Source organism: Lontra canadensis, unplaced genomic scaffold (genome assembly GCF_010015895.1).
Source record: "Lontra canadensis isolate GAN:19392208 unplaced genomic scaffold, GSC_riverotter_1.0 scaffold17, whole genome shotgun sequence".
Taxonomy (NCBI): Eukaryota; Metazoa; Chordata; class Mammalia; order Carnivora; family Mustelidae; genus Lontra; species Lontra canadensis.
The window spans coordinates 9,394,927-9,419,044 of NW_022631011.1; the positions used below are offsets into that span (position 1 = coordinate 9,394,927).

Below are 24,118 nucleotides of genomic sequence, written 5' to 3' on the forward strand. Positions count from 1 at the left end.
GCCACTCCCTCTCCCGCGCAGCCGAGGTTTTGGCCCCTGCGGGCCCGCTGGGAAACCCAGCAAAGTCGGGCTGGGCGACCGGACCCTCGGCTCCAGCCCGCAGACGCGACTCCCAGCCTCGCACTTCTGGAGAGGGAGGCGCTGCCCACGAAACCCGCGGGGGCAGCGCACGCCGCGCGAGTCTGGGTCCGGTCGCAGCCCGGATAGCGATTCGGGGGGGTTATTTCTTTGATAGTGGATTAAGAAAAAAATTTCAATTTGAACCAGTAAAGCAGACGAGGGCAAAATTAAGCCCGTCCCTCGCTCTGGCTCACCGACCCGGCACGGCACCCAGAGCCTGTCTCCTTCCACCGCGGGCGAGCGGGCCGAGGCGCCCGGCTCCTACCTTCCTCCCGCCAGCCGCCTGCCGGACCAGCCGCCGCGCTTCGGGGGCCGGGGGAGGCCGTCCGGGACGGAAACACCCACCTCCAGCCTTCCAGGCGGGCTGGGACGAGGGTCGGGCCCCAAATCTCTACGCCCAGTCCCCCCACCGAGGCCCAACTGCTCCCCAGCCCGGACCTCCCAGGTGGCTCGGGTGGCGGTAGATGCCCGTGCGGGAAGGCGAAGATTTGGGACTGCTCTGGCAGGTTGGGGACTCCAGGAGGAAAAAAGCAGAGAGACACGGAGAGAAAGAGCGCGCGCGAGAGAGCTCTAGTCCATAGATTTATCCACATAATATATATTTATGTAGCTTTTTTTCTCTCGACACTGATCAATGCGCACTCGGATCGCTGGGCGGACTCCCTCCAAGCCGACTCGCTTTTTCTAGTCTAAATAAATAAATAAAGGGAACCAGATGGGAGAAAAAAGCGCCCATTCCACCTCCGCCGCCGCCTTCGCCGCCGCCCCGCCCGCCATCCCTGCCTTTGCTTCGCCCGCCTGGCGCCCTAATAGAGCGCAGCTCGGTGGATAACGCTCCCCCCACCCCAACATACCCACACGAAAATGAAAATCAATGTTTTATAAAATACAAAAGTTGCACCTGCTGCTATTACAAAAGGAACCCCCAAAAGGCAAAGAAGAGGCCAGCAGCCCCGTTCCTAACGGGCACCCGCTCTCCGCGGCCGCCGGGCCCGGAATCTCAGCGCCTCCCGAAGAGCCATGCGCCTGGCGCTATTTATAGCCGGGGGCTGTCTCGGACTGTACCACCACCGCTCGCCGGGGCCGCCGACGGGGGAGGCGCGGCGGGGCCGGCGCCGCCCCACGCCGTCCTGCTCCCGGCCGCCGCCCGCCGCCGCGCGGGAGCCCCCCCTCCGTCTCGCCCTCTCCGGGCCCGGTGCCCCCCTCCTCCGCGCGCGCTCACTCGCCTCCCCCACCCCTGGTCTGACTGGGAACTTGAACCGGTCCAGCCTGTTTAAACGGAAAGGACAGAGATCCTGTCTGTTCAATATATTTAAAAAAAAAAAAAAAGAAAGAAAGAAAGAAAAAGAAAGAAAAGAAAAGAAAAAAGAAAGAAAAAAAGGGGGGGAAACGAAAAGAGAGAAAAGAAAAAAAAAGAAAAAAAGGAAAGGGGGGAAAAAAAGAAAAAAAATCAGATCAGGCCGAAAAAGAGAGAGAGAGAAAGAGAGAGGGAGAGAGAGAGGAGAGAGGGAGGGAGAGAGAGAGCGGGGAGAGGAGAGAGAGAGCGCGAGCGCGAGCGAGCGAGAGAAGAGAGGAGAAAGAGAGAGAGCAGAGAGCGAGAGGAGAGCGAGGTGTAGAGAAACCGAGGGGGAGAGAACCCGAGTGTGTGTATGCGTGTGCGTGTGTGAGCGCGAGCGAGCTTGCGAGGGAGAAGAGCGAGAGAGTGCGAGCGAGAAAGAATAAAAGGAAAGAAGATTTTCTCTATGTATATAAAGATGGCCACGTTAGCAAACGGACAGGCTGACAACGCGAGCCTCAGTACCAACGGGCTCGGCAGCAGCCCGGGCAGCGCCGGGCACATGAACGGATTAAGCCACAGCCCGGGGAACCCGTCGACCATTCCCATGAAGGACCACGATGCCATCAAGCTGTTCATTGGGCAGATCCCCCGCAACCTGGATGAGAAGGACCTCAAGCCCCTCTTCGAGGAGTTCGGCAAGATCTACGAGCTTACGGTTCTGAAGGACAGGTTCACAGGCATGCACAAAGGTGAGTGCACCTTTCCCTCCCAACTTTGCCGGGGAGAAGGAGCGGGCGGGCCGGCCACCGGCCGGCGACGGACGAGCGGGAGACGGCGCGAGAGGGAGCCTCGGGCGGACGCCGAGGAGGGAGGCGCTCGGGCAGCAGAGACCAGGACTGGGGTGCGTGGGGAGCTGTTCGCTGGGGCAAAGCTGGGTTTTGGGCGAGGAGCTGATAGAAGCGGTGCGGTGGGGAGAGCAGCGGAAGCAGAATATGGAGAGAAAGAGAGAGAGGATCGAGGGGAAACGGGGCTTGGATTTTTGGGCGCAGCGACTTGAAAGATTGGGACGGGGACCGCTGCACCGGCCAAGCCCGGGACGCTGAGGAGACTGGCGGGCGCTCAGCGGGCCAGGGACCGAGGGTGCTGTCCATCGCCGTGGTGCTGAAAATATTAAGAGGAGATAATCTCCTCCTTCTCCGCTCGGGGCCAGAGTAGCAGGAGCGCAGCCGTCTAAAAAGAAGAGAGGTGACAAATTCAGAGAGATATTTTTATTTTGCTATCAATTTAACAGTAAACTCTCCCTGTCGAGCTATGTGCCTCAATAATCCGGTTGTGGTGTGAGTGGTGGGGGAGGGGGTGTTTGATGTTTGAAGGAAGGAGGGACAAAACCTAAGGCAAGATTTAGCAAGGAACCAGCCATCCCCTGGGTGGAGTGGGGGGTCGGGGAAGGCTGAATGATGATCCCATTCCCAGGAAAGCGGAGCTTTTGGGGAAAAAAATCTGTGTGTGCAAGATATGCCTTTTGAAGGGTGTAGCCTAAATTATCCCAAACTCACCATGCAGAGAGGTTTATAGTACATTATTGCTCTCCCTTGAAGCAATCATTGCTAGTGAGTGCTTGGGGGAGGGGGACACAGAATAATCAAAGAATTAAAACCCAGCAACTTTTTAGGAAAGTGGTCATGAGAATTGTCTGCAGCCTGCCTGTTTTCTCCTTGTTTTATTATCTTTAAGGCAGATCCCCAAACGTGTTCAGTTGTAGAACGTGTGTGGGTGGCTGGTGGGTGACGAAATTAGCCCAGTGCTCCGCTCCCTAACAGTAATGTATAGGATGTGCAGTGGGGATTAATCCAGGCTGGAGCTGTGTGGGCAAGTTAAATGCTTTCTGAGAGAGATTGATCGTCAGGCAGGGAAGGAGCACCGAGCTAAGGAAGTTGTAAGGGATGTGTATGGACGTTCCGTTTTTAATAAACAGTAGTGTGGAGAGCCACTGAAGATGCTGTGTTAGAGCTGGTGGTTTTAAAGATGAAAACACACACACGCACACGCACACCCACCCACACAGAGAGAGCAGCCTCATCCTTGGCCACAAATGGGCTATGAACAGGGCTGATCCTCAGCACATTAGGTGCAGAGCGCAGAGCTGTCTGGCTCTCTAAGCAGCAGTGGTTTTCACTATCACAACCTCCTCCCTCCTCCAGCCCTCCCTTCATCCGAATACTAAGCAGAGCTCCAAACTCTTCATAGTTGGAGTCCCAGAGAGCAGTTTTTATTGGCTTTAGCATCTTCTAGCTTGCCTGCTGAGGAGTAAATCTTAAAGTTAATGGCATGTTGAGTAGCACAGAAACACAGCAGAATGGAAATATACTGGGTTTGTTGGGGTGGGGTGAAGGTGGGGGTGTAATGGAGAGAAAAACCAACCTTTCTCCAATATGGAGAAAATGTCTGATCAGAAGAGAGACTGGAAAGGTGAAATGGGGAGGCAGTCTTTGAAATAACATTTGTTTCCATTTTTCGCCCTCTCTCTCAAGTCAACCATATCTTTGTAGTTTCTCCCTTTCCAATCAAGCTCCCTAGAAGCTAATCAAGGTTTGTATCAAAGCTTTGTCATTCTAATATGTCCCTAGATTTAAAAATAGTAATAGTGAAAATTTAAAGAGCATAAATAAGGAAATCCTTTGCCCATCTTAATCATCAGTTCTTGTGGTGATTTAAGATGTTAAAGTTAAAAAAAAAAAAATCAGAACCCACCAGAGGCAAAAGACAGTTGTGAAGCACTGAGCTTCTTAAGAGATCCAGGTTTGGAGTACTTTATTCACTTCTTTATTTCAAATGAAGATAAACTTTAACAGTATTCCTTGTTTCTTTCACAATACCCTGCTGGTATCATCACTGTTTTTGTTGCTCTTTGGACTCCCTTGCATTATAGCAAAGAAGTAGAATTATCATGATTTGCATCAGGACGCTAGAGAAGGATATGTTATAGTTATTTCATATGTTTCATACATATACATACACATATCTGGCCAGGATTCCTAGAACAAGCAAAACTTCATTTTCTAAATAATTCTTCCCCTAAACTGGCTCAGTCAGTGGCAGGCAGGCCCGTTGGCTCCAGCATGCTGGGTGTTTTGTTGTCGCAGCTCACCCTTCAGAGCCTGAGCATATATATTTTTCCCTATGAAATTTCCTGCCTCTATAACCCTCGGATTTTTATAGGCAAGGTTGGGCCACAATGTCTCTAACGGTGCCTGGAAGCTCCAGGAGAGCTGAATAAATGAGACAGTCTCTAAGGTCTGGTTTATTCAGTACTAGAAGAGTTTGAACTCCTCTTTCAGAGATACAGCTTGATTTATTAGCTAATCCTGATAAAATAAGCCTCTGGCCACCTTAAAAAAATTACTCGCTTGCCATTGGTGATTAATTACTGTTAAGTCAAAAAGCATGATGAGGCTTGAAGAATGAGGTTTGCATTTGGCTTTTAGATTTTCCCCAACTCTAAATTAACAACATGAAGCTAGGGGTAGAAACATGCCTTTGTTGAGCCTTGTTTCAGGGCATGTTTGTGGCTCTTTCTTTCCCTTTCTTGAATTTATAACTTCTAATGAATCTTACTGGAATAAAATTGAGAGACATGACAGGATACTGGCCTCCAGTGTGAATGGCATCTGCATGTTATTGGCAAAAGAAAAAAAAAGAAAGAAAGAAAGAAAAGAAAAAAGAAAAAGAAAGAAAGAAAAAGATAGAAAGAGAAGAAGAGGAAAGAAGAAAAAATAAGTAAAAATTAAATTAAATGCATGAGATTTCAGGTGGCTATCCATTTGTTGGCCACCTGCCATTTCAGGTAACTAAAGGAGGAAGGAGTTCTAAGGGTTAATGGAATACCTGCCATGCGTAGAGTGAACCTTAAAAGGCAATTACTCCAGTCAAATTGGGAGTCTGTGGAGGAGGGAGTGGGTGGGTGTTGTGGAGCAAACCCAGCCGTAGCAGAGAAAGGCTGTTGGGCTGGGGAGGCAGCAAATAGCAGTTGTGGACTGGGGTAATTACTGTAAAGGTAAATTCACCCCCTGGAGACCAGAAAGCACTTGGGCGGGGGTGGGGGAGATCTGGGTGTTAGGCAGAGAGAGAAAGGAAGAAAAAAAGCCCAGAATTACAATTCAAAGAAATAACACCCAATGAAGAAAACCCAGTTTAATGCAGACTCTCCCGGCTAACTCTGGAGTCTTCTTTTCTCCCCCCATTAGAAGCACTTTGAGAAAGATTGTTTTTTTCCAAGCTCCAAAGAGAAAGACATTGTACTATTGATTAAAGAGGAGAGAGGCAAACTCCCTGGGTAGCAGCAGAAGTGAGCGGAGGACCAGTTTTGCCCCTTCCTATAGAATTTTTCTCCCTTGGGGAAAGGAAGAGGTCACCCACTAGTCGAATTCTTTCCTTCTCTCCCTTTACATTTATTTCTCTTTTCTTCTTTTTATGTCCTGGAGAACAAACAGAAGCAGTGTCTGAAAATGCATACATACGCATACCCACGCCTGCTAACACACACACACACACACACACACACGCACGCACACACACACACACCCAGTCGGTGGATCACACATGAACAAGCCAGCAATCCATTCATAACTTTGGTCTTGTCTAGCAGGATAGGAGGCAGCAAAGACTGAGTTACTGGGAGATATAAAGACTAGTGCTCTCTGGATAGCCATATTATAATGCATTATCTTTGAAGTCATTTAAGTCCAATTTAAGTGGTATTTAGTATAATATTTATGAATTAATGTAATCTAAACATAGGGCTGTCCCCAAAGGTTTAAACAGCCTTTACTACTGATGTGTGCTTGTTCCGGGAGCCTGCAATGCATTTTAATCTAAACAGCCAAGCCCATATCACAGTCCCTCTTGTTAACCAGTCAGAACAGATCTGTGCCTGGGTAACCACTCTGCATTGATATCTTCCCCCACTGCATAGAGGAAAATCGAGTGCTCCCAACCCAGGAGCCACAGCTGCGGGGCCTTCAGCCCCTTATACTTCCACACTACATCCAGAGGGAGGGTGGGACAGAGTAATGGAACCTTCTGTGTGTTGAACTCTGGAGAGTATATCATTTGAAAGTAGACTCATCACCAGATACACAACCTCTCCTTTCAATGGTAGCTGAGTAAAATATGCATGAAGCCCCTGGATTCGGTGTGTAGTTGGGAGAAAGAGAAATGGCAAGTGTTATGATTGTCTTCTTGATTCTTGGCCAGTATCATAAAATTGTGCCTTGTATTTTCATTTAAGGTATAGCAATTCTCAGAACACCGAGTTTCTATCGCTTGACTTTAGCTGAGAGGGCTCCTTGGTTTTTTTCCTTAGATAGGTGAATTAAAGCCAGTGAGGGTCTATCTGATTTCTGTTTTCAAATGAGTCTAAGAGACGGTGAATCTGGAAGGGTCAACATGGGCATCAGCTCAATTAAGGTGAACTTTTAAAAAAATTTACTTTAAAAAATAAAAATTCAGGCTTTCCAGGGAAAGACACTGGTAGAATGGTTGGGCAGACACCTGCAGTTTTTAAAAAGAAAGATTTGCCTTGTGAGAAAAAGATACGAAAAACATGGGAAAAATAACATTAAAACAATACAAATTTCAGTGGAAAAAATAAGCACTAATGATCATTAGAAAACTAATGTAAACCAAAGCCACAGCTCCCATAGAAGACTTTCAAACCCCAGATGTTTGTAAGTATTCTATTTAGGAGCAAAGAAAGAACAATATTGGGAAAGAATTGATTTATTGAAGAGACTGGTGGTTATTTGCTGCTTGTACGTAATTTCGTTTATCTTTTAAAGAGAATCCCTCGGAATCAACACACAGATAAATTAATCTGCACATGTGCCATCAACGTATCCATGTGCAAGCATGACTGAGCACATCCCACACATATGGGAACCAGGGCTGGCCTAGATTTCACTGCAATTCAACAGGGAGATGTTAACACTCCTTTCCCCCTCAGCTTTAATGGGAATTCTAGATTGGGTTGAAAGAACCCCCTTGGCATACTTTCACTCTCTCCACCTGCTCCAGTTGGCTGGATGTTTGTGGCTTCTCAAACACAAAACAAAATAAAACAAAAAGAAAGGCTTTTCTTAAGTAAAGTCGCAGCTTGGGAAAAAAAAAAAAACAAACCCAAAGGAACAGTTACAAAAAAACTTATGTCATCGATATGTGCCCCATAATGCAGGCATATTATAAAGTTGTCAGAGTACTTTCAAAGAGCTGGTTTCCAGGGGGCACTTTTGAAACCCAGTGACCATGCCACACTCCAGGAACCAGAGCACGACTATTGCTCTCACTGTTATTAACATGATCACCCTCATTATTATAATTCATAGACCAGGATGGGAGAGGGGCTTCTAAGTGATGCCTGAGAAAATACCCAAGGCACCACATCCTTCACTGAGAAAAGAGCTGGTCTCACTCACCTCAGATGGTTTTGGGGGAAACACTACACAGCACACATGTCGTCTGAAGGTGGCCTATTCCCGAATTGACCCAGGAAAGATCTCCTCAAAGGGGACTTGGAGTGGGCAGGCCATAGAAGAGGAAATAGAACAGAAAGTGAGGCCCCAAATCATAGGCAGAACAAAAGGAAAACTGAAAGTTGTAGGGCCCACATGCCAGCCGGAAGCTGGGAGTGCTGGTTGACAGCAGCCGAAACGCAGCGTTTCTGAACTTGGAAGGGAAATCCCATGTGACATGCAGAGAGAAGCGCTAGAGAGTGTGAAAATCTGTGTGTGTCTGCGGGTCCTGGAGGATGGGGGGAGGGAAGATGCCGCAGCCTGTGTGGGTGTTGGTGTGAGCCTGTGTGTGTGAACTTCTGTTTGTATGTGAGTTTGTGTGTCCAGGGAAGAGATGATAAATGCAAATGGCACGGGAACGATGTTAGGGGTAGTTTTCATCTTGTGAGGCAGTATGCACGACCAGGGAGATGGTTGATGTAGAAAAGGAAAGAATGTGGGAAGGATGACACTGCCCTTGTGATTACGTCTGTGCTCCACCTCAGAACTCAGAGCTTGGATTTGTCAATGATCTAAGTTCCAGTGTGAAGGTGTGCTCTTGCGTATCTGCCTGATATCTCCACCCAAAGGTCCAGGTTTTAAAAAGGTTCCATCTCCCCCCACTCATCACTCTTCAGATGTTTGCCTGCTTCGGCTCACCTATTGACTCATTTTAGAAATGACCTTCCATCTGGGAGCTGAGTGGCCGGCCACAGAACCTGGCTCTCTGCAGAGATAATTCCCTTCACCCACTGCATTTCCTACCCCACCCGTTGCCCCTTGGCATCCCAGCCTGACTTTTCTCTTGTGATGTTTACACACACACACACACACACACACACACACACACAGGACTTGACCAAGTCAGTCAAGCTAGCCCCTCCAAGCAGAGTGCTGCATTTTACCTCCAGGCAAGGAGGGGGTGGCCGGGACCAGAATGCCCCCCCTTTTGGTCTCTCCACAAGAGAAGCACATTCATTCCCTCTACCTTTGCCTTTTTAAATTCACAAGAATCACAAAAAGCAACTAATCTTAGCCAAATAGCTTAAGGCAAGGGAACAGAGCCCCCAAATTAGTTGTAACCCTTCTATCATCAGCCTTCATCTCCCCCTTTTCCTTCTCCTATTTGCCGTTAAGACACCCTCAAAAATCGCAAGGTGGGGCCTACAGAGAAAGATCTACATTCCACTTGGCAACATAGGGTGAGGTTAGAAATGCCAGGACAAAAAGACAATGATAGGGGTAGAAATGATGACAGAGGAATTCCCAGAGTTGTTGTGTTTGCCCTGAGGGCTTCCTTGTCTCCACACATCCTGGTCCCAGTGGCCCCTGGATGGGTGTAAAGCCTCAACCTCAGCCTTGCCCTCAGGAACCAACTAGGAAGCCAGGTGGGCAGCCCCAGGGTCACTGTCCTCCTTTCCAAGTCCCTTTGGAAATAGAAGGGGATGTTTTCGGGACCATATGCTCACAGGCATTCTCCCCTTCGACTTGCTCCGTATTTGGTTTCTCTTATCCTCCCTCATATCTCCCCTCCAGCACAGCTGACCAATGCTCCGCGAAACAGAGCAGCTGAGCTCAGGAACAAATCCTACGTGGCCATCTGCGAGATGTAAATAAATGGGTGCCCTCATGGAGACAGACGTAGTTCTGGTTCTGTGGGGACAGAACAGCCAAAAATATTGATCAAAGCTCAGGAAAAAAAATTGATAATGAGCTGGCCTCCAACAAGAGTTTAATTGACAGAGACTTCCGAAGGCCGGCTCTGGACAGCGCATAAACTGACCGCAATGTTACTTTATTGCAATACACTCTGCTTTAATTAATTATCACCTTTGTTAAAAGCGGCTCCAGATCAAAGGTTTCTAGATACTTAACAGATCTTACTAACAAAGCACCCCCCCCACCCCGTGCATTAGGCTATCCCCCGGCTCTCCAGTGAGGCAAGGGAGTTTCTTTCCCATTTTCTTCCCTCTTCGCTGTTGGCTTCTTCCTCTTTGTTAAAGATAAATGTTTCCAGTTGCACAGCCTCCCCGTCCTAGGACAGGGATTTCAAGGGGTGTTGTCTGCAGAAGCGAGGGGCTGTTATTTCTAAAATTATACAACTAGGACTAGGTACACCTTCAAGTCTCTGTGGCTGAAATAGGGAGTGTCAACAGAGGAAAAGAGAATTCACAGAAATGCAAAAGGTGTGTGTGCGTGCACACGCGTGCACGTGCACAAGCGACGGCATGCGCATCCACATAAATATTATGGGATCGATGCGTTTCACATCCGCTGCTCACACCTCTTAACTTCTCCCTCCTGTCTCTTGAGCACCTGTGCTACTGTCATATTTCACTCTGAGAAATGCTCGCAGCTGAAGCGTGCATAGATGATGCTGTATCGAACCAAAGCCATTGTTTGGATTCGGTTGTGGAGTCCGGGTGCCCGTTGAAGGATTATCCTTGCCTGGGGTAGGTGGTGCCTAAAGAATTCAATTCTCAAGATAGGACAGGAACCTCACTCTCTAGAGTCCCCAAAACCTACAAACTGACAGGTGACTTACTTGAAAGTAACCCTTGGAGTCGTTCTGGGCAAATTTGAATGCCATACGTGGCTGTTTGTTCATTATTCTAATTTAATGATGCAGTCACACCTAATTAATCCATGTCTGGTTTATTCATACACTATGTCTGAGGATCCAAAAGATTTCTCTAGCTAGTCGGCTTCCCTTTACAGGGGCAAGTGAGGGCCTCCCCTGACAAGTGAGCGTGTCTGGGACCAAACAGGAGCCCATCCCTGTTGCCTGACTTGATAGAGGCGCTGTCCATGACACCCCTGTCCACGCAGGTGGCAGGAACAGCAGCCGCACACAGACGCCACAATGAGATTGGACGCCACATCTCATTGGTGATGAGATCAGGTGCCCGTCCTGACACACATGGGCATGCAAAGTGTGCATTCTACCAGGACCATTCTATCTATCTATGTACCATTCTATCCAGGACCCCTTCTCAGAAGTACTGCCTCCCACCCCTGTGGCACACGATAAATAACCCAGTGTGCCAGGCAGTCCTCTGATCAGGAGTTTCGGATATAGAGGGTAGAGAAGCCGAGTCAAGCTCCTCTCTCCGCCCTTAAGAAAGTGGAGCCCGAGCCAGAGAGAGAGAGATTGAGGCTGGAGGCTGCATGAGCCCAGAGTCAAGCCTGTAGCGCGACCTGAAGCACACATCCCTGTGGCAGGTTCTGGCCAGCCTGCTGCCAGCAAGTGGGGCCTCTTGCCTGAAAGGTACATGGAGAGAACGAGGCATCAACCTAATAATATCCTTATAAAGCCAAACCTCCTGCGCAAGTCCTAGGAGACAAGAGGCATCCAAAGATCAAACACTACATCACAGTGTATTTGTAGGAACTCTCTGATTCTGCTACCTCCCTATAATGCTCTAATTGACTATTTGATCAGCTCTAAAAGGGCCAGTGCTCAAGACACACACACACACTCTCTCTCTCTCTCCCTCTCTCTCTCTCTCTCTCTCTCACACACACACACACACACATTCATATACGCACTTGTGGGGATGCTCACGTACACGTGTGCTTGCACACGTACGTACGCTCCCCATACGGGCACCTGTTTGCAGACTTTTCTTGCACACACTGCCGTACGCACAGCAGCTCACCTAACAAGGGGAGATTCTCACAGGAGATGCTTGAAGGTGAGTTGAGAAGCACATACCTAAGATTGTCCATGCCCTTCCAGTAATGGGCTTATCAATAGCTCTTAAAGAAATGTGACAACCAGCCCAGAGTGATTCAGTTGTGTGGACAAAGGTCAGCATATAGATATCCATTATTAATAATATCAATATCTTGGTTGACCAAGATAACCAGAAACTGTATCATGTCCCTGCTGATGGGTGAGGCTGGGAGGGCTCCATGGCAGCAGCAGGAAATTATACCCATGTAAAATTAATCATATTGACTGGTTCTAAGAATATACGGAGAGGCGAGGATGTCAGTAGTGCTTGCCATGGTGGGAGAAGGGGACCTTATTCCCAGAGGCTTCGTGGTCTTAAACTCCTGGAAGGAGCCCAGGGGGAATGGAGGCGTCCCCGGGTGACCGATGAGAGAACACTCTCCCTCATCCGGCCTCTGCTTTCCAGTGGGGTGAGGCAGAGGAGAGGTGTTCTCTGAACAGGAAAAGAAAGAAATAGGATCCCCTAACCATTATCCACCCAACATATCCATATTTTTCTGTCAAATCAATACTTGGCTTTGTCTCACCAGATGAGGCACAGAGAGCATCCTTGCGCCCGCTGTGTGAAGAGCTCAATCTCCAAGGGGTGTCATGAGCCTGAAGTAACATCCCAAGTTATGGGTGGGATACTGGCCCTGGGAGAGGCCCGTGTGTACCCCTCAACTTAGAGGTCCCAGGAAGAAAGGTACCTGATCAAATCAGTCACCATGATTGGGTTCTTGGGACCAGCAGAGCTAGGGACTCAGAGTCTGGCCGGGCCAGGAATATTCTGGACTTTGGAAAGCCATTGCTCGTGGAAGCTCACCTCCTGTCACAGTGAGTAGGAAGGAAAGGGAAGGCCGCTGTGTCCTTGGCCTTGGAATTCCCTTCAGGCCTGCCCCTGACCCCTTCCTCCCTTGTCTGCCAGAGTCCCAGCTCATGATGTTCCTGACTGTCGTTGGCAGCCCTGAGTATCTGGAAGGGAGGAGAAGAAAGGAGGGACTCCCAGTGGCTGGGGGCTCATCAGAAAGGAAGAAAGGGAATAGGGTTGGTGAGAAAAGCCCACTAAGCCTTTGGATCATTCCTCGTCTCTGTTCCCAGAGCCTGTGGAGGCAGCTGAAAGGGAGCCTGCCATAGCGGCCAGGTCCCATGGTTGGTGACTGATGATAGGAGATGGACCTTGAACGTGCAAGGGAGAGAGCTGCGATTGTAGAGGGTGAGGAGTGGTGCCCATGGCTGGATGGGAAATGGAGGTTCTGAGGGCTGGATGCACCCCTTCCCGTAGGGAACATTTGGGCCTCAGCCAACATGCCACATCTATCCTCCTCTGACCTGCCTCCCCTCCCCCAGCTGCACACACACTCAGAGTTCTGCCCATGAGCTTATACCCAGCCCTCCGACAAAGCACCTTGGCCAGACTCTGAGCTCCCTCCCGAGTGCTAGTGGCCCAGCCCTCCTAGCAGAGACGCAGCCCCCAGATCACTTGGAACAGTTCCAGGATGTCCGGACTTGCTCCCAAACCAGCCCAGACTAGGTGCAGCCACAGAGGGCCCGCAGGGAGCATGGATGGGTCTGGGCACCAAGGTCGTCCTCCATCCCCAGTGCCCCATCCCCCCTCCCGGACCCAAGACCCGGATCTAAGGAACTCTTGGAGAACAGCAGCGATCCCAGAAGCCAGGCGCCTCCTCTAGACCCTTCCCCTACCTACTACGCGTGTGTGCGGAAATGCTCCCCTCTCCACCAGCGGTCGCCTGCCATCTGACGGTGAGAGGAAGAACTTCCTGCTCTCAAGCGCGGGGCCCCTGACAAGGAAGGCGCTCCCGTCACTGTCAGGCTCGCCTTGGAGGAGCTGCAGAGCTGACCGCTCTCTCTAGCCCCTCTCCTTACAGCTCACAGGGTGACGGTGAGCCTCTCCTCTTATGCAGGGGAGCCCTCTGCTCCAGGGGGAGGCACAGGACCCTGGGCCAGACCCCTCACCGGGCCCGAGCTGGGGCAGCAGCAAAATAGAGCCACACAAAACAAGAGAGGAGAATCAGAAAATCCAGAAAGTATTGTAGTTCCAATGGGAATGTGTGTTTTGTTCCATTTCCAAAATGAATAATTAGTTTACAGTGTAATATGGGTTTTCCTCTTAGTTCTGTATGTTGGGTACTAGAATCTTTTCCACACTTAGGACCTGTAACGAGTCTGAATCCAAACTGCTATATCCCTCAACGTTTGCAAATGCCCCCCCACAGGACACAAACACATACACGCACACACACACGCACACACGCAGGCGTACACACTCAACACTGTGCCTGATGAAACAGAACTGGGTGCAGGACTGATTCCCTAGAGGTCAATGGCACACGGACCGTCCAGGTCCAACGGAGGCAGGGACCTCAGTCACATTAGTCATGAGAGTGAGGGAGAAGAGCACAGAGGTACTGACTTACGTTCATGCTTCATTTTTGTCCCAATTTTTAAAAAGTCTTTTTGTTGACAAATAAGACCTTCTTTATGGTCATCTTAATTATTTCAATAAGTAAACTATTAGATATATTTTAGTTTTTAAAAATTTATTTATTTTAGAGAGAGAGTGGCGGGAGGGGCAGAGGGAGAGAAACTCCAAGCAGAATCCCCGCCAAGCACAGAGCCCAAGGTGGGGCTCCATCTCACGACCCATGAGGCCATGACGCAAGCCAAAGTCATGAGTTTGATGCTTAACCAACCGAGCCACCCAGGTGCCCCTAAACTGTTTATTTCAGAGTCAATTCTGTTGCTATTTGTGTTGAACAAGTTTGAAAATCCACTGGAATAAAGAGAAAAGGGTGAGGTCCAGGACAGGGCAACTGAGTGTGTCCCTAGAGAGAGGAGGAGAGCATGAATTATAGGGCAGTGTCTCAGTGTGGGGAGAGCACACGACCACCTAGCAGGGAGAACAGGGTCCCCGAGGCCAGCGGAGGCAAGAGGAGGAGCCAGGTGAAGCAAGAGCAGGGGCCCCGTTGCCCCAACTGCAGCTGACCTCTGCGACACCCCCAAGCATCCCCCACCACCATGGGGCAGAGGCAGGCTTCTGCAAAGTGGAGAGCGTATAAGGCATTTCAGTCTGGAGGGGGAGACAGGCCATGACCCCCACTGTGAAGCCCTGGGTCCCATGGGGCAGACACAGGCCTCCCTCAAGGAGGCATAGATTCATGCACAACACAGAGGCTCTGGAAGTCTCTCCTTGGAGCGTGGGGACCCACCCTCCCCACCACCAAATAACTGGATAGGACAGAGGGCAGCAAACGCACAAATATAGAGGTACCAAGTGCATAGGCCCTGTATGACAAAGGAAGGAAACCCCCAAAAAGCAGTAATCAGATAGGAGTACAGGCTTCCTGTCCAGGGGAGCTTGGTCCTGGACGCCCAAGTAGTGTGAGGTAGCAGGAGCCAAGGCTGGCACGTGGGAAAGAGACAGAGCAGGGAGGCTGGATGGCTGATGGGCCCCATCGCCTTGTTTCGTCTCATCATTACATTTTGGTTCTGTCCCACTGCAGTGACATCTCCTTCTCAGGCTAGTGGACAAAGGACTTTCTCACTTTTAATAAAAGTGAGACCCACCACCCGTCCGGCTGAGGGAGAAGCAGTGGGGATCGGAACTAGATGATGAGGCTCCAGTTCTGTCCCAGGAAGTGAGTGACACACACAGGATCGGCAAGGACCAGCCTCCCCTGCCTTGGGGCTGCAGTGTCCTTCAGCTGTCCCAACTGCAGCCCACTTGGGCTGAGAAATTACTCATGGAATATTTAAACCTGTGGCCAGGTTCCCTGTCACCAAGGCAGACATCCAGATTGTCCCCACAGGCTCACTCAGCTGAATGTCCCGGAGATAAACTATGAGGTTCTGGAGGTTAAAATCCTCTCATGCCCTCCACCCTTTCCTCTGTGCCCACTTGCAGCTCAGGGATGGCTGGGGGCAGCCAGGCTATGGGGGTGAAGCCAGGAAACAGTGCTTTCCCGGGGTGATAATGGCCTTGCAGTTGGAGGCATCTTGTTAAATTCCAGGAAGAACTGCTCCCAGTGTGGGCAAGGGTGCCAGGGCTCCTGCACAGCTCATTTACGGCAGGGGGACAATTAGGGTGCCTCACCACCACCAGGAGAGAAAGCCAGCCCAGAGGAGCAGGAATGAAGAGGTGACTTTTGGGGCCCCCGAACAGGAGTATTGTAGCCGTCTTTTTAGGAGAGGCAAACTCTTCTCTTTCGGCCTTCCACAGACCTTGAGTACTGGCACCTTCCTGACCCAGGGGGGTCTCAGAGGGTGAGCAGAACCAGACTCCGTCACGGAGCCAGAGTAACTGCACGACTCCGTTCCTGGCAGGGGATGGGAACCTCCCCCACTCTCCCCCCCCACCCCCAGCTACCCCCAGGCCACATACCCCAAGCCCCAGTGCTCCCAGTTCTCCCTGCCTTCCTGAGACAATGGCCCCCAACCCAGCGTGACCTCCTTTTCCTATCCTTTCAAAGTCCTGCCCCCTGCTGATATGACAAATCAAACTGGGCAGATATGTCCCTGGCGGCTAATGGACATTAATGTGTTACCATCTCTGGTGACATGTGCCTCATACAGGGACATTTTAGAGCCCGGGCTGTAACCGTAAGAAACCTCTCTAATGGGGCAATCTGGACACAGGCCAGGCTAGAGGAAGCCACTGTGAGGCTGGGCGGCCCCTGGCTACTCAAGGGCACGGGTCTGCCTGGCCTAAAGCTGCATCTCCCAGAACGCAGGATTCCTCCTCCTGCACTGTGGGTCCAAGGGGACCCAGGCAGCTGAAAGTCTCAGTACCCAGCCCATCCCCCAGCAGGAGGCTGCCTTGCCAAAGGTCTAATCAAATATTAAACATGGTCTATAAACTTAAACCAGTGTCGTATCTGAGTGCGAGGTTCTCCCCGACAGCAGCCCAGCTCAGGGACATTTCTAGCTAGTTTGGCCTGGGTGCCAGGGTGGAGGTATCGTCATTCCTGCCCCACAGAAGGCAGGAGAAAGGGAGACAGACGGGGACCATGGCAGGGAGTGAGGCTCGTGGCTTTCGTCCTCCTTCTGTTATTCATTTCCTCTGATTTTTATCTAATCTCTCCTGATTGTTCTGGTGAAACTTAATAGACAAAGTGAATTTTTATTACATCATCAATATAATCTCTAGCTAATCAGCAGACACGGGGGCCACCACAAGCCCTATAGCTCCTCATCTGGCTTCATAAATAGTGGGAGCAGTCACCGCCAAGCCAGACTCTCCCACCTTCCCCGGAGAGGGCCCTCTCCCTGTTACTGCCTTTCCCTGGACCTGTTCCTGGAACTTCTGCTTTCTCAGGGGACCAACCTCCTACCCAGTGGGCCCCACTGCTGGCCCATGGAGATTCCTTCCCCCTTCCTATTTTTCATTTTCTCCCTTCCAGCTCTAGCGGTTAAAATCACAAATCTAGGGCTGGTGTTTCAAATGCCAAAATAGCCTAATGTCAACTGATTCTGATGCTACTTTCCTCTGTGCTAGGAATATGATGTGTCGTAAGATATTATGTAATCCTATGGATCACAGTGCATACTATAAAACACATTATAGACCAAATGAAGTCATATGTTACACTGTACCTGTGTAACCTAGGCACTAAGGTGTTTGGGGCATTTAAAGTCAAACCATGCATATTACATACTGTATCGTAGATGCTAAATTTTATCTTTCATTTGTATTAGAGTATACCTTCCATTTATACAGTATTTTAATCTGTAAAGTGCTTTCTTTTATATTACCACTTTTTATCCCTATTGCCACCAGGTAGAGTTGATACCTTTTTTTATAAAGAAAAATGGAAAAGGGATCATGAGGGAAAATTACAATCTGGTCATATCCTGCCAGGATACAGCAGAGCAGCTTAGGCTCAGACCCAGTGCTGGCAAGCCAGGGAAGGGGGCAGAAGTAAACCAGAGGGGGCAGAGGTCTGGCTGCAGACCAGCGAGGCAGGTTTTCAAGGCCTGGCCTGCTGGGCAGCCGCTGGCCAAAAGAAATGATTAGTTTGGGACCCTTCCCCCACACCCTTCCCAAAGTTAAATGTAAAGATGGAGTGTACTCCCTTCTGAGACATCACCTTGAAAGGCTGGACCCATTCAGTAGCATGAGACCATCTTCTCCCCTACTCTCCTGGGACCCAGACCACACTGCTCTACGGTGGTCTTGATTTCAGAAACCAGCAAACATCCCTTAGAGTCGAATCTCATAAGTCTGTTGGGAGACAAGGCTGAGGAATCTGGCTTTGGGTGTCCACTCCATCGATTTTGGGTGGCGGGGGGGAGAGAAATCTGCTTCTTGCAGGCAGATCAGAGCCAGCTCTAGGAACGATGAGCCACCCTTCATGGAGTCAGACCTGCAATTTCCGTGAGAAGGGCTGATTCCACGTATCGACTCAGAGAGTGGCCTGCGTGCGTCTGGGGGTTGTGGGCAGGCTCCTCCGATTCGGGCCTGATAGCTCGAGAGAGGCTTCCCTCCTTGCTTGGGCCCCAGGAAGCAGGCAGCGTTTAGTGCTCTGGACGTTGCCGGCCGTAGAGGTGGCCGGTGCCCCACGGATGCACCGCATCCAGGAGCCGGACACCTGCGTCTCTGCCCCGCTCTGCCACCTCACTCTGAGTCTCTGCTTCCTCCTCTCTTAAATCACTGCAGGGGCACCTGTTCCTCCCACCTCTTAGGGTCATGTGGAGGGAATGAGCTGAGATGAGGGAAAATTTGGTGAAGAAGTTAAAATCTCTAGGGTCATTGTCATGTGTTAAGTGCCAGCACCCCTATTAGACCGCAGGGAGCTCTCACAGTCCTGCTGTCTTGGAAATAGGACGGCAGGATGACATCAGGGCTCAAGGATGGACGGGAGGGAGAACTGACCACGCGCCTACTACATGACACACACAGGGCTCTCACTTATTTTATCTCACCGAATCCCTGTGACAAAACTGCGACAGAGATGTCAGTGTGCCCCCTTTGAATGCCGAGGGAACGGAAGCTCTGAGGGCAGTAACTCGACCCTGGTTACATGCTAGGGAACCGCCAAGACAGAACTTGCTCCCAAATTCCTTGTGTTTTCAAGCCCACCACATTTCCCTGATTGCAGCTCCCTTTACAGATGTAAATAAAGATCATCTCATGCATCTCCTTCCTTTTACAGATGGGGAAAGTGAAGCCGTGTGACATTATAGGCTAATGTTTTCTTAAAATTTCCTCACTGTCTTCTGTGGCTCTGAACACACACACACACACACACACACACACACTCATGCACACACGTAGACACATCAGACATAACTGACACACCTTCATACAGATACACGTCTACACACAAAGACACACTCACAACTAAATACATAGGAACACACTCAAATATGGACATTCAGAGCAAGGCATACATAAGTACACACCCTCTCAAAAATACAACTAATGCCAACGCGTGCTGTCACAGACACATCACATAGAAACACAATGACACACACACATGCACGCAGAGATACGCGCGTGGACATACACACGTCTCACAGACCTGCATGCTCACACACCACTCTGTAATTAGGCTTTGCTAACCAAAGACACAATTTAGCCATAAAACCCTCGCAGGAGAAGGAAAACCAGCTGGTTTAGAGGAAGGAGGGATAGGGACCTAGGCCAGAGGCCAAAAGTCCTCTCACTCACACCTGTGTGGCCTAGGAACCCCATAAAGCCCAAGGCCAAATTCTCACTAGACATCAACAAATAAACAGAAGGCATTTGCTGAGAATGCTCAGCCTGTAATCTCCCTTCTGCGTCAGCCCACACGATCCCAGCCAAATTCCTGCTCATCTGACCAAGACCAAAGGCAGGTTCTGGAGAAATTTGGGGCAGTTCTTGCCAGGGCCACCCAGTCCCGCATGTCGGCCATGATCAGGTGTCATCTCAGCAAAGCCAAGCCCGTGAGCAGAAGAGGGGCCTCAGGGAAAGGGAAGGGGACCTGGGAGGAGGGTAGCAGGTTCATAGCTGGTCTGGCCTGGAGCGTGCAAGCTGCCTCACCTTCAAGGCTGGGAGCAAGGGCTGATGTCTGCTCACCAAGTCCTCTGGTGTCCACCCAAGCCTGCTCCCAGCCTGCAGGGCTCCTGTCATCCCTGGGACTACACCTGCCTCAGGCTTAGCAGAGAAAGTGGCCCTGTGCAGCTGTCCTAGGAGAACTCACGCACGCACGCACACATGGGCACACAGAAAAGGGTCAGCAGTGGCAGGGAGCTCGTCAGGGAACGCAAAACCTATGGTTTTCTTTCCTTTAGAATAAAATCCGGAGGTTCTGGGAATGGGTTCACTAACCTTGCACCGCTGGAAGGATGAGCAGACCATTAGGAAGGGGAGTGCTTCCCAGAACGAGGGGCAGGGCCTCTTTGCCATTGGCTCTGGGTTGCCATTGGAGGTGGCGTGTGGGTTCTGCCCTCTCCCCACCGTGTACGTGCCGTACTGACAGGCTGTGAGGGGTGAAGCTTTGTGGGCCCTCTGAGGACCGTGGCAGAGAGAGGGCTGTGAGTGACCGTGGTGTGGATTACACTCCTGGCACGTGCTAAGTCCATTAGAGGCACACTGTGTGGTTGGTTACCCGTCAGCCCCTCACACTTTGCATTTAGGCTGTGTCTTCTGAGTTTCTTGTGTGCCTGTGTGTGTGCCTGTGTGTGTATTGGTGTCATGTGGTTCGTATAAGCAAGTCAGGTGTAGGAGAGCTCTGTGTTCTGCCCTGGTTCTGGAAGGAGAAGGGAAGATGCAGATAGAACGCTCTCACTGCACCACCAAGGCTGCCGACTCCCTTACACGGGCATTTGCTCTCCAGGTGGGCCCCGCCCTTTCTTCAGACCAAGGCTATCGCATGCGAGGAGGACCCCGGGCCCCATCCTAAAGCTCTGGGTCCAAGCAGAGCTCCAGAATCATCTGCAGCCCTCACTGCAGCTGCTGTGAGAACACTGGTGCATATGTGTGTGCACAGGTGCATGTGTACACACAAGCCCACACACCACCTTCCTCTGAGCACACTGCGGTTCCAGCCAGTGAGCCACAGGCAAGGCCACGTGAGCATGTATGTGTTCATATGTGCTGGGCGTATGCAGGCCTGTGTGGGCTGTGACAGGCTCGGCGGGCCAGTTCTTAGGTGACAGATCGTGTGTATATCTATGACTAGAATTTCTACCGAGTGCACGTCAGAAACAGCAAAAAAGATGGATCCAGTTCCCTGGGTGGGCACTCATGCCGCTCTCTGCCAATATGAGTGAAGACGGGGGTCTTTCCAAGGGGTTCTGGCCTGGGTGTGGAGGAGGGTGGGAAAGGTCTGTGGGAGGAAAGGTTCTGCACACGTGTGGTTGTGGGCAGCCTAATTGAGTGGGACACTAAGTGAGACTGTGTCCCCTAGAGACCTCGCTGCTTTCCTGGATGCACGGCTGGGCCATCTGTGGCATTTTCTCACATTCTGCCCACAGATTCCCCTGGGAGACCGGAAGAAGAGGGGGTTGGGGTTTCTGGGCTCCCCAGAAGGTAGCCCGGAGCACCCAGCTGCCCTAGGAGACAGAAAGCCCTGGTTGGGACAGGGGGCGCGCAGAGACAGAGACAAAGAGAGGGGGGCGGGGGGCAGGCAGCAGCTATGGGAAGAGAGAGTCGGCCCTCCCCACGGTCTCCATCTGGGTGGGAGCAGATGGCGCTCAAACCTGACCAGCAAGGCCAGAGGCAGCGCTTGGAAGCAGTGTGCCCTGAGGGAAGGACAGTGCAAAGGAGGGCCAGGGTGGGGCTCCCAAGAAATGCTCTCTGGCTGAACGCATCTCTGCTCTGCTGGCTCTGTCCTTCTGTCTAGACACACAGAGTCCCTGAGCCCAGCCCACACATCCATTACAGGTGACCTGTACCTTTGTCTCATCCCTGGGCCACTTGGGGAATGATCCAGCTCCTGGGGTGCAGACATAAGGGCAGGCCCACCCTGAGCCTCGCCCGTGTGCAAACTCGCTTTGCTCCAGGCAGTGTGTGGGAAGAGGGCCAGTCCTACCTCTTCCCAAGGGTCCCAGGGTCTCAGGCAGGTTTAGCTGTTCCCTCCCTCACTCAACCGAAGGGACCCACAATGCTGGTCCCTAGGTGCACCACCCTGTGCTCGAACTCAGAAGTGTCATCTGTGCTTGGCCGGAAGGTCCTCCACAGTCAGCTTGGGGGGCACGCAGAGCCCTTAGGGGAAGCCTGCCTTGTCTTCCTGCAGATGAGGCCAGACCCTGAGCCTCCCCAGCCCTTCCCAGGGGCGCTGTGTCAGAATCCCCTGGGACTCTGGTGGGAAGTAAAGATCCCGGCCACCTTCCCAAGCCTTGGAGTTCCCCGAACAAGGATCCAAGAAGCCCACAGCGGGAGAACAGCTCAGGGGTCTCCGTGCACACCAATGCCTGGTCCCCAGAGCCACCTTCTGGAGGCTCCCCAGCCCCACGGTCAGCTGTCGGAATGCTGGGGCTTCCTCCCGCCTCGGAAACGGACACCTTCCCAGCATCCTGTAACTTCCTGTGCCCCGCCTTGCGGCCACTGGCCCGCGGCCTTCTTCCTCGGGGGAAATGACCTCCCACACGGCCAGGCCCATGCACTTGCATCAGAAAACCCCTTCCTCAGTCTGTTGTCGTCAGTGCCCGAACGGCATATCCCCACCCGTAGGGAGAGGGCCTGATCCTGCTCCTCTGCATCTCACCCTCAGGCACTGGGCCACGCAGACCCTGCATGCAGACACACACTCACACGCATGCACGTACACACAGACACACACACGCGTACACAGCACATACAGATACACGCATGTGCACAGACAGGCACACACGGATACAGACACAGTTCAGGCTGTCCTGTTCCCACCTGCTCAGCACCCCACACAGATTTCTGGGCCTTCCAGACCACGTTCAGTGGGAGGTGAGGAATGGGCGGGGGCGGGGGGACACGGTACAGCACAGGGGCTGTGGGATGGGCAGTGCTGAGGTTGAAACCCAGCTGTTCCACTGAGCAGCTGGGAAGCCTTGGGCGAGTCACTTTACCTCCTGGGCCAGCCTCAGTTTCTTTGCCTGGCAAGTGAGAATGTACAAACTGCTTAAATAGGTTTATCCTGAGTATGAAATGCAGTCATCGAGGCAGAGTGTCCAGACCCTGCCTGAACCATGGCAGGCCTGCCCAAGACTGTAGATGTATCCCACGTAAAAAAGGAAAGACGTCAAAGGGCTCCGGACCCAGACACCTCCGGCCCTGCTCTTGTGCCTCCCTCCCTTCGAGATCAGTCCCAGCCCGGCCTCTCTACTCAGGCAGCCTCTCCCACCCCATGCACCCTACTCCCTTCTCGTTCCCCCAAACCAAAGCATTCTCCTCTGCAGAGACTACAGTGAGCCTCCTTCAGGAGGCCTGTAGTGGCCGCAGCCTCGTTCTTCCGTCTCTGAGGCCCCTCGAGCCTGAATCGCCCACCTCAGGGCCTCAGACCCGCTGTGCCACCCAGGCTGCAAGGGCACGTCTGGCTGGCTTCTCCTTAGACTGCAAGGTCCCCAAGGCAAGACATGTCAGTGACACCGTGTGCCGCGCAGACGTCAGCGGGGCACAGCTGGGCCCAGATCTAGGGCGGCTGCCTTCATTCACCTGGAGGGACTCTCACTCTGGTCCCAGCAAAGACCAGTTGCTTTTTTAAAATTAAGTGGCTTATAAATGTTTTCCACGGTGAGCAATACTCACCATAGAAAACATAAACAAGACGGGAAGGTAGCAAGAGAAAGGCACCTGCATTCCCCACCTCTCAAAGAGAACTGCTGTGAATGTCATGGTTCTCTGCCTTAGGCCAGGCTGGCAGGTCCACCCAGGAGCCCCCTGCCACATGTCTGAGCGATCACTCGCTCACCCAGGACTGGGCTGCACCTTGCATGAAGCATGGAAGGAGGACCTGCAGCCCCTGCCTAAGGAAGCCACCAGGCTCGAGAGGCCAACCCTGGGAAAACTGCGGCCCAGAGCATAATTAAAGCACAACCTACCCTCACCCACCACCAGTGGCCTAACTTGGGAGCCCCTTGCATGCCCTAACCTGCTCCCACGGTGGCCAGGGAGATGCCTGCCTCTGGGTGGTGGGTCAGGCTGTGGCCAGGACTCAAAAGGAGGTGGAAGTCTGGGTTCTAGCCCGGGAGCCCCCCAGAGTGAGTCACTGGGCTCTTTGGGCTCTCCATTTTCTCACCTGAGAATGCAGATGAGTGATGAGAGTAAACACCTCTAAGAATGCTTCCCATTTCACGGTCTAAGGTCACACGATGGGAAGTTAGTGCTGGATCTGGCGTCCACGCTGGACAAACAATAGGGACTCTCGGATGGTGGCGGGCGATCATGGAAGGATTTGAGGGCTTGCTCCGAGACTGCAGTAGGGGCTGGAGGTAACTGGAAATGGTGAGATCACATAGGGATTGAAGAGTGTGTGACTG

The 24,118-nt window shown here is 51.6% G+C and overlaps 1 protein-coding gene and 1 long non-coding RNA gene across 51 annotated transcripts in view; one reads left to right on the plus strand and one right to left on the minus strand.

Annotated features, from left to right (window-relative positions):
* Positions 1-673: 673 nt before the first annotated feature.
* On the minus strand, positions 674-1,491 carry LOC116868978. The gene is made up of 2 exons (XR_004382929.1): positions 1,022-1,491; positions 674-809 (listed from the first exon to the last, which is right to left on the minus strand). It is a non-coding gene; the product is annotated as an uncharacterized LOC116868978 (long non-coding RNA).
* Positions 1,492-1,686: 195 nt separating this feature from the next.
* Positions 1,687-24,118, plus strand: part of CELF4 (CUGBP Elav-like family member 4) — a 289,470-nt gene continuing 267,038 nt past the window's right edge. For all 50 annotated transcript variants that reach the window (XM_032859528.1, XM_032859519.1, XM_032859520.1 and 47 more), the window contains exon 1: positions 1,687-2,148. In XM_032859528.1, the coding sequence (XP_032715419.1) occupies positions 1,863-2,148 (286 nt within the window). In that variant the 5' untranslated portion in view covers positions 1,687-1,862. The remainder of the gene's footprint in view (positions 2,149-24,118) is intronic.